The 13,139-nt window shown below is 45.1% G+C and overlaps 1 protein-coding gene across 1 annotated transcript; it reads left to right on the top strand.

Moving 5' to 3' along the window:
* The first annotated feature begins 8,982 nt into the window (after positions 1-8,982).
* Positions 8,983-10,475, top strand: LOC138242840 (zona pellucida sperm-binding protein 3-like). The gene is made up of 7 exons (XM_069198419.1): positions 8,983-9,058; positions 9,136-9,310; positions 9,388-9,505; positions 9,704-9,804; positions 9,885-9,958; positions 10,126-10,308; positions 10,384-10,475. The coding sequence occupies exons 2-7, from the start codon at positions 9,186-9,188 to the stop codon at positions 10,389-10,391; spliced, it is 609 nt and encodes a 202-aa protein (XP_069054520.1). The 5' UTR covers positions 8,983-9,058; positions 9,136-9,185; the 3' UTR covers positions 10,392-10,475.
* The last annotated feature ends 2,664 nt before the right edge of the window (positions 10,476-13,139 follow it).

Below are 13,139 nucleotides of genomic sequence, written 5' to 3'. Positions count from 1 at the left end.
AAATCAACAGGGAAATTGAACAATACAGAAATCAGTGCAGTATACAAAAGGAAGCAATCAAACAAAATGCTCAGCAAAAATCGTAGTTGAGTAAATTGGTGGAAAAAAAATATTTGTAAGCAAAGGAGAGCCCGCGCTGCGCGTGAAACACATCAATCGTTCAGCATTTCTGAAACATTTCATTGAATTGACAAAGAAGAGCCTTTAATGAACTATTCTTTATCCCTCTGTTCCTACTGTATTTAATACCACCATCTATTGTCTCCTCTAACTGTGTATTCTCATCCTGCTTATCTTGTGTATTTTTTTAACTTTATTGGTTTCATTCTGTAAAGCGCTTTGGAAAGCCACCTTTAAAGGCACTATATAATGTAAAGATTATTATTATTATGATTAATAATAATGAACAGTGCATTTAACACTGAGCACATGCGGTCCTTCTTTGCAAAGGATTGCAAAGGTTGGGAATTAGCCTTTCACTTGTGTTGTTGAAGATCGTATCCTGGCTTTGTTGCAGGAAATGTCTGGATGCCATCACCGGATCAAGGAGAGGATCAGGGTTTTGGGAAGTCTTTTTGATGCCTGACACTGTGTGTTGTAACGGGTGTCATTCTGGACCTAAACAACAGAGAACACTGTTGAAATCGCTGAACTGCCTAGCGGACACTTTGTCGCCTTCTTCTGACCTGTATTTAATGCGATTCTCTGAAAACGTGGCACGTTATATCTGCTACCTTTATGGAGGGCACACTCATAAGAATCATAGATTCGATCACAAGCATCTAAAAATGAGCATGAGAAAATGACATCACGCTATAAGGCTGAATGGCACAAATTCTCCTGTTACTTCTGCAGCAAATGTGTGTTTTTTGCTTCTTAACACTGAGATAGTTGGAGATATTTGGCAGCAGTGGGATTCCAACTCACACCCCCAAAGAGACTAGAGCTTTAATCCAGCTCTAAATTAAAAACTGGGTGACTTGTAAGGGCTGGTAGGAGAGGAAAGGTATAAATGCTTCTTTTTTGGACAAAGTCTTTATCTTTACTAAAAGAAGGAAAGAAATATTTGATTATTATTTTTTCACCAGTTGTTTTGATCAAATTATTGTAACGCAGTGCCATATTAAGGTATAATATGTACATGAACGTCATGTCTGAGTCGATGATGGCAGCTGAGTATCACTGGAGGACAGTTCATCATGAGTGGGTAAGCCTGCATAATGAGGGAGAAGAGATCGGCCTCTCTGACGCAGTGTCCAGTGACACTAACCTTCTGTCCTACTGTTCTCTACTTATGTAGAGGGTGAATGTTTATTTAGGTGAATGTTAGGTTTCATTCTTGTAAAATATTTCCGAGCACTTTTTTTGTTGCTGAAAATTAATCTTGTGCATTTGAATTAATTCCGATATTGTCACCTAATTCTATACATTGTTTCATCAGACTAGAACATTTAGAGGAGCTCAATTGCATTTATGAATTGCATAGTGATATTATTTCTTTCCGTTTAAATACTTCAGTCAAAAATGTAGAGAAGGTGCTCCTGTTTTCACCATTATAAGAACTGTGATGCACCAGTAATATTTACTCTCACAAAAGTATTGTAATTGTATTGTTCTGTTCTGTAACAATCTTGAGTGACACAAACCTTCTGTTTTACTGCACTACACTTCTCCAGAGGCCAGTTCAGCACACAAGGATCCTCAGTCAAACAAACACTGCAATCGCTTGATAAACGCCATTTCTCATCCTTTCTCTTAGTGTCGGTGCTACTATTGTATGCAAAGGAGGCGACTTGACAATGAAATCTTAAAGAGAGTCTTCATGAAGGTGTGTGTCGGCAAGCTGGGCAATTGACTGGGCTTGTGAAGAAACCAATCTCATTCAACAACCATACAAATTGCACAGCTTAAGGCACATGAAGCAAAATCTGTGAGCTGATTGACACAAAACAATGTCACTTCACATTATTTGCAAAGTTGTTTTGCTTGTCTGACCACCTCTTCCTACTTCACAGTGAGCACATATATTTCAGTTTCTTTCCCCCATGTGGAGATGTATCCACTGCCAAAACTGCTGTCTGATTATTTAAATTATCTGTAAAACTGTTACATGACTTCATCTAATTGTAAATTTATAAGACGGTCTATGAGACATTTGTTAGAGTAGCTGAATCCCAGGGCTCGTATGGAATCACACACAGACGGGTCTTCTGTGTGATCTGAGTCCCACTGCCCAGAGCTACAGACTGGTCAAATGGTCACTATTGTAGACACGACCATCGGACCATCGGCTACAAATAATCAATATACTGATCATAGTGTCACTACTGGTGTTTATTACATAAATACTATATATAAATAATAAGATAATTCCACACTCATATGTGTTATAAAACATTTATAAACATTTTGGGAGGCTGACATACAGTAAAGAAAGTAATACTGAAGGGCTGGAAGTCCTGGAAAGTGTTAATAGAACCTTCTTGCTTTCAACCTGGAACAGAGCCCACAACTGCCAGATCAGTGACCCCTGAGCCCAGTTCACAGAGAGGAGAACCAGGAGGTCTTTTATGTCTCTAAGAGGGCTGGGAGGAAGGATAAAAGGGGGAAATGTGACATGAGTCCAGGCTGTTCTGTCTGATATTGTTCATGTAGCAGCACTGATTGTCTGAATATCTTCTAGTTCTGGATTGTGAGGATAGAGAGCAGTACGGAGTTGAGCTTCTGTCTGAGTGTGAGTCTGAGCTGTGAATCTGACTGAGAAGAGAATAATGATTTTTTATTCTGCCTGAGAATTTTTCCTGAGAATTTTTCTTCTTTTCCAAGTGGTGTTACATCCCCTTCAGATACTCTACACAGACTGCCAGAGAGAAGAGGAGCGAGAGATGGACAGATAAGAGCACACACAGCAAGAGACACATACGTCTTGATTTACTTTGAAGCAAGTGTTCATTTCTTTTCTGGAACAATTTGTTTCTGAACTTCAAGAAATTCATACAACTTCTGAAAGATAAAATACAAATCTTGCTTCTCAGGACAGAAGAAATGCTGCAAAAAAATGCCAGTGATTTGTGAAAAGCAATGGGAATGTGTCCCTGTGCAGCTGTTAAACAAAGGGCTGCTGGGTCAAACGCACTCAGGGACGCGCTTCAGATTGTGATGATGTAAACATAATCTCCGCTAAAAATTGAAGGGATTTCTTCGCAAACCCTCTTGAATGTTGCAGGAAATCTTCGTGTTTTACTCGTGTGCAACTACAACAAGTAAACAATTAAGTACCTAAGTCAATGTCCAAGAAACCATCCTCATGTGTGGAATTTTTCTTTAACTGGCTGTTGGGAGAATTCATTTATACACCCGTTGTATCCTTAGCAAAAATATTTTAAAATTAGAACACAGATTTGTTGGAGAACTTGACAATCCTTGACAATCATTATTAAATGAGCATTATACAAATGTGCGTTGATATTTTTAATATGTACCTTAATTGTAATATATATATACATAATTGCTTTGATATGGATGTTCATTTGAAGGAATTGAGGAAACTATGAAGGATCGCAGAACAACCAAAGATACATTTGGGCATCTGCTATTGGTAAAGATTAACGAATACAGTAAGTGTGAAGCTTGCACACACACGAGAGAAAAAAATCAGTTTAAATTCACTTCATTAGACTGACGGTGTGTATAGCAGAGGATGGTTTCGATCCATCGACCTCTGGGTTATGGGCCCAGCACGCTTCCGCTGCGCCACTCTGCTGACAGCTGTCACAGTGTGATTCAACACAACTGCTCTATCTTTGCTTTCTAAAAGTGCGCCCGAGATGAAAAGTCTAAACGGTAAACGCAGACGTCACTTTGAGCACTTGGTCTTTTATAGTACAAATATCACACGCTGCACTACATGGGCGTGTCTTCAAGATCGTTGAGAAGCAAACCTTCTGCTTTCCCAAGCAACTGATTTTTCCTCCTTAATTCACAAATCTTCAATGAGAATCAGTGAAACGAAAACCAAACACATGTGCACACTCGCGTCCTAGTGTGAAAGAAAAATGATGGAAGCATTTGAGAAATAAGAAGAGTAGTCTGAACAGCTCCAGTCTATCAACTGCTCTACAAAGTGATCGCTACTTCCACACCCAGTTTATAACACTGAAAATGATTCAGGAAGCACAGCAAAGTTCTAAAAGCAGTGGTTGAAAAGCGTCTAGATACATAAAATGACAATTTCTCAAAAGTAAAATCTTCAGCTTTTAAATATTGTCATCCACATATTTTCGTTTTTCTCTTTTTTACATAACACGCTTTCGAGAAATAGACTGTCTTGTAATGAAGGCTGCATTAGAAAATGTGTATCTAAATTAAAATCGGGTTTATGACTTCTGCGTTTTTCAGCTTTCTTAGCGCTTGGGTCTCGATTCAGATATTGCAATGAAAGCAACAGGGGAGTAAGTTTTCCTTTTCTAAATCAAAGGTGATCTGCTCACAAGGAAGTATAAAAACTTCAGCGTTTACTTTTTGAAGACCGCAAATTGTCGAAACACTATTGCTTCATAAGCTAATAAGTAACGTTTCTGAGCACGCATTGTACTACTAATGCTGTTATTAATTAAAAAAAAGCTGAAATTCACATAATGGAATTTGGACAGCTCAAAGTAGTCTATTCCTTGTACAACTAACTTGCCCGCTGAGTAGAGTTTTAAGCAACGGCAGCAGATATAGCAGTAATAGCAACAGCGTAGAGTGTCACAAGAATTGCGGCTTCAGATCGTTTTGTTCTGTTGAAGCTACCTACAGGCTCCGAATTGTTGACATTGGCTGTGATCTTCTTTTTTCAGGTTTCATGAAATTCTTCACATATTTGAAATATTTCATTCGGGTTCGCCCAATACACGGTGCAAACCGTACCTGCAGCAGAATGCTGTGGCACATGAAGCCCTTTTGTTTGCCGGTTGTAAGGATTGAGGTGCGTACTACAAATCGAACAAGCGAAAAGAAAATTAAACAGGAGTCACTTTTTGGATTGCTTATCCATTGTGCTCTGCTCGTCTAGGTTCAAATCCCATCCTTGTCATAGTTAAGGCCTGAGACGTGTGTGTTTTTTCTAAACGGTGTTTGCATTTGTTTCTTTTTTTACTCCTGTACTAGAGCAGTAATATTTCTAGCGGTGGAAGAACATGGTATCACATGCTGACAGCAGGAACACGTGGCCACAAGCTGCAGTACATTGGTTTTGGAACAGCAATAAATTTCCTGTGGAGACAGGTGCGCCGGTATTAATACAGCGCTTTCGAGCGGAAAGAGTTACAAGAACTGACTTAAACTTACCAGTTATGTTCAATAGCTAAAAACACAAAACCAACCTCTTCAGTGGTTGAATCTAAATAACAGAAGCCAATGCTGCCATCAAGGGAAAAAAAATCCTGAGTTATGTAGTTTTGAGACTACATATCTGACTTTCAGTTTGAAGCGGTACAATGGATTCTAGGTCACATTCGTTCTTGATTCAGGATATATATGAGTGTGGTAATGGTTAGAACTGTGTTTACATGAGGTACAAACGGTAACATTTTCATTGCGAGAAGAAAGTCAGTCCGTGCACATTTCTCAGCATGCACATTGTCAGGAAAACTAAACCCACAGTGCCAGCAAACCTTTCGATAGCCTGTAGGTACTGCCATTGCAAATGTAACAGGTTGTTCATACACACAAATGACATCGTTGCTATCTCGTAATTAGGAGATAATTTGGTATTGTAACGCAACGGGGGCTCAGGCGGGCGCCCTTGCCGCATCTGGTCGGCCCAAATTATAGGTGGCTCGAACCCGGGACTTCCGCGTCTCTCTGCAGCGACCTAGCCCCGTGAGCTAAAGAGAGATCTCTCTTTAGCTCACGGGGCTAGGTCGCTGCAGAGAGACGCGGAAGTCCCGGGGTCGAGCCTCCAGTCGGGATGGGGCCGAACAGATGCGGCAAGGGCGCCCGCCTGAGCCCCCGTTGCGTTACATTGGTGTCAGAAGCGGGGCGGGATAGCCCTTCGCCGGGGACGGCGATTTAAGCGGGGGAGAGTGTAACGCTTACGGCCGACAAGCAGTGTGTGTAAGAGCCGGCGTACCAGAGCGGGTGACGTCACCGCCCTTCCCTGTGATAGCAGGACCACAGCTACTGGGCTGTAGAGAGATCTCTCTTTAGCTCACGGGGCTAGGTCGCTGTAGAGAGACGCGGAAGTCCCGGGGTCGAGCCTCCAGTCGGGATGGGGCCCACCAGATGCGGCAAGGGCGCCCGCCTGAGCCCCCGTTGCGTTACAGTATTTATTAATTAAGATTTTTTTCCTGGGTGGCAACAATGCGCTTCCGCAATAAATCATAGACTCTGCTTTCAAAATAGCTGCACCAGGCACTTGGACACAGATAAACACAGGGATTTAAAATTCAGGAATATGAATGGTCAATTGCTTACAGTTGGGTTTTTACGTTTTCTTATTTAGCGATTTGTGTATCAATCTTTTAACAATTCATTAAAATGCTAACAACATGTAAAATAAAAACAACACCAACGTTAAATGAAGGGGAGACAGGTAATTTTTTTTTTTACAATCAGATTCCAATCTCCAATGCTGTGTGTGAGAGCTTAGGTAACTTTCCTTTTCTCACATTTTCTGACGACTATTCCAAAGGGGCACCCTGTCAACTCCTAATACTTTGTATGTTTGATTATTGTCGTTTTATTTAGAAAAAGTTCAATATTGATCATAACTAAAGAAAATTAGGATCACGAATAAAAAAAGGGCTGAAGATGCGAGTCACTCTTGAATCAGAGCTGGGCGACACGGGCTTCTGTTCTAATATGATTGTACGAGAAGCAGGAGGAATCGCTTCTCTCCTATGGAGCATGAGCTGAATCAGGAGGGAGACATTTTGTATGCTTGTGCATATGTTAACGCATGACCTACATCGTAAAACTAAATTAAAAACTAACATTAAGTTGTCAAAGACATTCATTTATATACAAACAAGAGACAGACATAGCAATGGTTCTACATTAACTTGTCCTACACTGATCAGACTAATTGAAATGTATGAAAGCCCGTTTCTGCCAGGGAGTTAAAAAAACGCGCTATGGTATCGCAGAATTCCAACTAAGTAACTCAAAATTGCGACTTGGTAACTCAGAACTCCGACTTTATATCTAAAATGTTCTTTAGCTCAGCTAGCAAGGCCTGGATTCAAGCCAATACAGTGAGGCACGAAGTAGGGTGGGAGCGGTGAGGGCACAAGCCCTAGAACCCGAATCCGTTACAATAACAAAAGGACAGACAATGAAATAGGGGCTATTTCGAAGTCGCAAATGTGAGATATAAAGTCAAAATTCTGAGTTTTTAGGTCGCAATTCTGAGATTCTAAGTCACAATTCTGAGATACCATAGTGCGTTTTTTTTTACTCCCTGGCGGAAACGGGCTTCCATTGGTTCTCAGTGCTGCGAAAAGCAAAAGCAATCTCTGAGAAATCAGACAAATTATTATCAGAACATGTCAAGCTGATCAGTATTTCTTTACTGGGAAGCAAAGAAATGCTTGTATTACACATTTTAATATGACATGCAATTACACATGAAAATTAGTAAAATTATTATTGTAAAATTACGTGTTGATAGAACAGCCCCCTCGATAAAAGAAAGTGTGGACGGACGTGTCGCATGTTCCGTACTCTGTCTGACAGCGAGTTTAACACTGTCCTTGGAAATTAGAAACGAATTGAACAATAAATAAATCTGAGCAAATTTTACACGTGTGGATGATTTCATTCTGTCGAAATTACGTGGAACTCCTCCGCTGGGGTCAGATACACACGGGAAAGTGTTCAGGCGGCTTCACGGAGTCCCGCCTCAGACTGGAAGCAGGTTCTAATTAGACGCTGAGAACAATTCGGGTCTCTGTGTGTAATTGATTGTGTTGATTGAGCGGCAGTGCGACCATGTGTGGTAGCATAGTCCTGCTAGTATAAAAACCTAGTCACCGCGTTCACACTTTATGCTCTCTTGCTTCAACACAGTTTGGTGGTTTATGTGTCTTACTTCTGTAGCAGTTTAGCGGGACGTCAATTTGGCGATGCGCTCGTTTCTCTTTGTGCTGTGCCTGTGCACAGGGGCCGGGCTCCCCGCACTGATCTCCGCCGGACCGGCTGGCTGGGACTCTCGGGAATTAGCGCTCCAGGCCGACCTCCCGGCTCCTGAAGACGCAGCCCAGTCGGAGGATTTGAACCTGGCAGATGCGCCCTCCGAAGACCTGTCTGCAAGCGAGAACGACTCGCAGTCCTTGGCTCCCGACTTTCGCCGCCTTCCCGTGTCCAGAGACGCGTACTCGCCCTACTTCGACAAGGAGAAGATGAAGCCGGCAGCTGCCCCTTACCCGCCTACATCAAGAGCGTCCTGTTTCCTCCCCAGCGAGGGCGGCAGCCGGCTCGCCCGGCCATCGGGGGCACCCGAGGAGTGGCTGTGTGGTGCGACTCCAGCAGGATGTACGTGAGGGTCAGTCGGCTCCTGTTCGGCTTCAGCTGTCGGCCATCGGAGGTGACCTTGGGCAACTGCAGCGTCAGCCGAACCACACGCAGTTACTTCTACTTCATCTACGGGCTTCACGAGTGCGGCACAGAGCGATCGGTAAGCGGGTCTTCATCTACAGGCAATGTATCGATGTGAGCAGTAGGGCCAGTGTCGGGGTTGCCTTTCCTGGGAATATCCCTTCCTCTGTGACCCTGCAGGTTGTCCAGGGCCGCCTGGTGTACTCCAACACTCTCCGCTATGCCCCGCCCTCCTCCAGTGCACCTGTGCATCGCTTCATTCCCTTCTCTGTGCCTGTCAAGTGCTCCTGCAACAGGTAGGCAGGGCTCTGCTGCTGCTGAGAAGCCGCTGGGAAAGTGTCCAGAAGCCCCTCATCCCCTCTGTCCTGCAGGTTCCACTACTCCTACAAGGTTGGCTATGTCCCCACCTGGGCCAGGAGAAGGACCTTCTTCAAGGACCTGAAGAACAAGCACAGCTTTGTCCTGCTCACCACCAACTGTAAGCTCCTTGAGCAAGTGGCTCCACCTGCCTGCAGGGGGTGCTGTGTGCAGGTGTAATGCTGCCTCTCTCTCCAGCCCACTGGGTCCGGCTCTCTCCCAAGGATGAGTACTTCCTGGGTCAGCCCATGTACTTCCAGGCCACTGCCTACTTTGCCACAGCGGAGCAGAGGCTGTACATCCACTCGTGTTACGTAACGGAGAAACCAGACCAGCACTCCCAGCCCCGTTTCCCCGTGATCGACAACTTGGGGTACGGCCCCTTCTGGGAGGGGAGGTGGGCAGGAGCCCCGAGAGCCTGCAGGGGTTCATCCTTGTCCTTGTCCCCAGGTGCATGATGGACAGCAAGGCAGATGGCTGCCTGTCCAGGTTTGTCCCCTCCAAGCAGAAGGATGTGCTCCGCTTCACAATTGATGCCTTCCTCTTCCAGAAGAAGCTGTCCAGGAAGGTACTGCTCTCAAAGGCTGCTCAGCCTTCTCGCTCTACTGATCCATTGTCTGCTTTTTCATCCATGATCTAGATGTGAACCAGACTGTGGCAGCTCTAGTGCCTAGAGCTGCCAGCTTGCCTTCACTGATGGCAGAAGGTCTTTCTCTGTCCCTCTATTGGCCTTGATCCCTTAATGCTGTGACCTTCCCTCTTGCAGCATGAAGTGACTGAGCTGTACATGCACTGTGTCATGGCTGTGGCTCCTGCTAAAGCAACACCAGGGACCAAGTCCTGCACCTACAACAGGGAGGCTAAGAGGTACTTCTGCAAGGAGCCTGCTGAGGGTGCTCTGGGACATGCCAGGTTTAGGCCTCACCTGTCCTCCTCCTCTCCTCCAGGTGGGAGGAGCTGTATGGTGACCATGAGGTCTGTGCCTGCTGTGAGTCCAGGTGTGCTGGCAGTCGGAATGAAGGTGGGTCTGGTTCTCTATCCCTTGTGGATGCATCTCTGCCCAAGAGACAACCATGCTTGGACAACTGAGGAATGATCCCGTGCTGGACAAAGGGACTGTTTAGATGAGTAGACTGTGGGTCTCTGGGTATAGCAGATCCCTCACTCCTGGGTGCTGCTTGTCCACAGGTACCAGGAGCCTGGTGACCAGTAGTCGGGTGGCTGTGGCACCAGTAGAAGCTCCTCTGGATGTGGGAGCTGACTGGACTGAGGATGAGGAAGGAGACCCTCAGAGCTCCAGTGAAGATGCTGAGAGCACCAGAGAGGATGTGGAGGGAGCAGAGGACTTTGGAGATGTTGGCCAGTGGAGAGGTAGGGTCTGGCAGGAGGAGCTCCTGTAGGGGTGGTGTCCTGCAGTGTAGCTGGATTGTTCTCCTTCCTCCCCAGGTGCCTGAATGAAGGCTCCAGCCTGGCCCTTGTGACTCTCCTGCCTCCACTTGCCTTGTAATGGCAACATCTCAATAAAGCTGTGAAAGACCCTTCTGCCTGCCCTTGTTTCTTTATGGTTTATAGGTTTGAATGGGGTGGAGGAATTCAAGGGAAGTATTTGTGGGGGTTCCCCTTTCAAGAATGCTTCCCATATTGCTGCCAATGAGGACTGAAAATGGCTGGAGTAATAAAGCGTTGTACTGGGGGAAGATGGCCGCACTATTCCTTGGGCAGGTCATTGTGACTTTTTTACTGGGGGAGAGACAGAGGTGTTCAATATACGGGCAGTCCTCCTGTTTCCTAGAGGGGTAGTGCTTATGGAGTGTCAGTTGCTACTGTAGTGCCCAGTAAGAGTGAGATCTGATGTCCTATTCTAGGCTGCACAAACTGACTAAAAGAAACACAAGGAAGGGATTGTCAACAGGGGCTTGGTGTAAAGTAGGCCTTCCCTTCCTTAGCAGAGGAACAATTCTGGTGCCCAAACTTCAGTGAATTAAGGTACAGTTAGAATCTTGGAGGTCTTGTCTTATGGGTGTTGGTTTCACAGTATTGGACAGTCACGGGAAGTATTAGGATTGAAATTGGAGATCCCAGCACTTGACTGGGAAGACAGGTGTTCACAACCACCTCTACCAGCAGCACAGACTGTGTAGATTGAGACTGAACGCTTACTACACAAAGCCTCTCCCCTGTTTCAGTGTCCCATGTCATGAATTTCAAGTGAATCCTGGTCTCCCGTTGTGACTACCTATAATTTGCACAAATCCTGCTGGCCCACTAACACTGTTAATTTTTAGCCCTACTGCAATGCCCTATTAAAGCTTCAAGTTTTTAGGATAAACTATTTTATATAATGGTTCCAAAGGTGGCTTCGCAAAGCACTTGAAATAATTACAATAAGAATACACAGGATAAAACAGTTCCAATAGACAGAGGAGACCATGGATGGTGGTACTAAGGAAAGTAGAAGCAGAGGGGTAAAGAATGGAACCAGTTCAGTAAAGGCTCTTCTACAGAACAAGGTGTTGAGTCTGAATTTGAAGGAGTTTAGGGAAGGTGACTCTGGTATCCTTGGGGAGAGAGTTCCAGAGCTTGGGGGCATAACAGGAGAAGGCCTTGTCACTCATACAGTGTAGATGGGCTTGGGGGACAGTTAGGAGACCAGAATAAGAAGAGCGAAGGTTCTGAGGTGGGGAGTAGGGTGATAATAGATCAAACTGCTACTGAGGTGCAACTGAAATGTGACGGCATGTTCTACAATTTATGCAAGGAAGGGTAATGTTAGGCTTTTATGGACCGTTGGTACAACAGCAGTGCTCAAGGATTCATTTCTAATATTGAGGACAATGGGTTATATACCCATCGTTCTTACCAAAGGATCAGAGACCTTTTGCTATATAAGAAGACTCCTTTCCACCACTAATTTATACAGGTTTGGTTCATTTGGGTTTTATCAGTTAAACATTTAAGTGAAGTCATTGTCCTGCACGCGGCCGAGCCCGACACACGGTACCATCTGGTTTCTGTCGCTGGGCGCTCACCCTGCGGTCCATATGGGTCCTAATGCCCCAGTATATGGTAGTGGCAATTTCCCTAAGGAAACAAATACTCCACATTAGTCTGAATGCCACATTCTTCATTGGTCCCATTACATCACAGAAAAACAAAACTACTCACTCTTTAATCTCGTCTAATCCAAGACGCACCGAATATCACAGTCTTCTTTTAACACGCGTGCTGTGATTCCTCTATGTAGCAGAAATGACAACCGAGGAGCCGAGAGATTATTTCAGCATTTCGCGTCTGAACGGAAAACACAAACGACTAACTTGGAATGACTTGCTTTTGACGCTTTTCAAAGCGTTCTTTGGCCACGACGACTGCGCCACCAAGCAAACTACATAAATATGAGAAAACACGCAAGAGAGTTGTCACTCAGAGTGTCGAAGGGTCAAAGTATACTGGGGCTCAGTTGAAATGCAACGCCAGGACTTTTCCGAATTATGTCACACGAAGAGAGCACAGCCCTTTCCGCCCTGCCGCGTGTGTCTCGGTAACTCGCTGTGATCGTAAAGTGGTCAGTACTTTGCGTTGTGGCCGCAACAACCCCGGTGAACGAACGGTGCTTTACAGAGGAGTACTGCCTGACTGGATCGTTGATGAACGACAGAGGCCACTCCGACCTCTTCTCGGTTTTCTTCAATGACTTACTAAGGATCTTCTTCACATTCGCCCATGCAGGGGAAGCCAGTTACACCAAAGCAAACGCAGGAAAGTGCATTTCAAGCAGAGACCAGGAGGGACTTGTTTACACCGAGAGTGGGCGGAGAATGGAACAATGCGCCCAGCCCTGTTGCTGGAGCCGATTCTTGATGAGCACTTGGGCTCACTGAGAGGCCCCCGCTGGATGCTAATCTTTCTGTTGTTCTTGCAGGTCCTGCGCTGCTTTTGAGCCGACAGAGCTCGTCCTGGTCTGTCGGCACAGCCCAATTGCAAATGATCGGCTCCGCGTACAGAAGGAACGTGCGTTTGGTACAAGAGTGCACGAAGGCACCGGAAATACATTGGGAACAAATGACCGGTCGCTCAAGACCTCTGTGAAGTACAGGAGCGTGCAAAACGAGGCTGTTTCCAACCGGTCTCGAACCGGGGACCTTTCGCGTGTTAGGCAAACGTGATAGCCGCTACACTATGGAAACCTGCAGGGACTGCTG

This window comes from Lepisosteus oculatus, chromosome 14, assembly GCF_040954835.1.
Source record: "Lepisosteus oculatus isolate fLepOcu1 chromosome 14, fLepOcu1.hap2, whole genome shotgun sequence".
NCBI classification, from domain to species: domain Eukaryota; kingdom Metazoa; phylum Chordata; class Actinopteri; order Semionotiformes; family Lepisosteidae; genus Lepisosteus; species Lepisosteus oculatus.
This window is presented reverse-complemented; position numbering and strand designations above follow the sequence as displayed.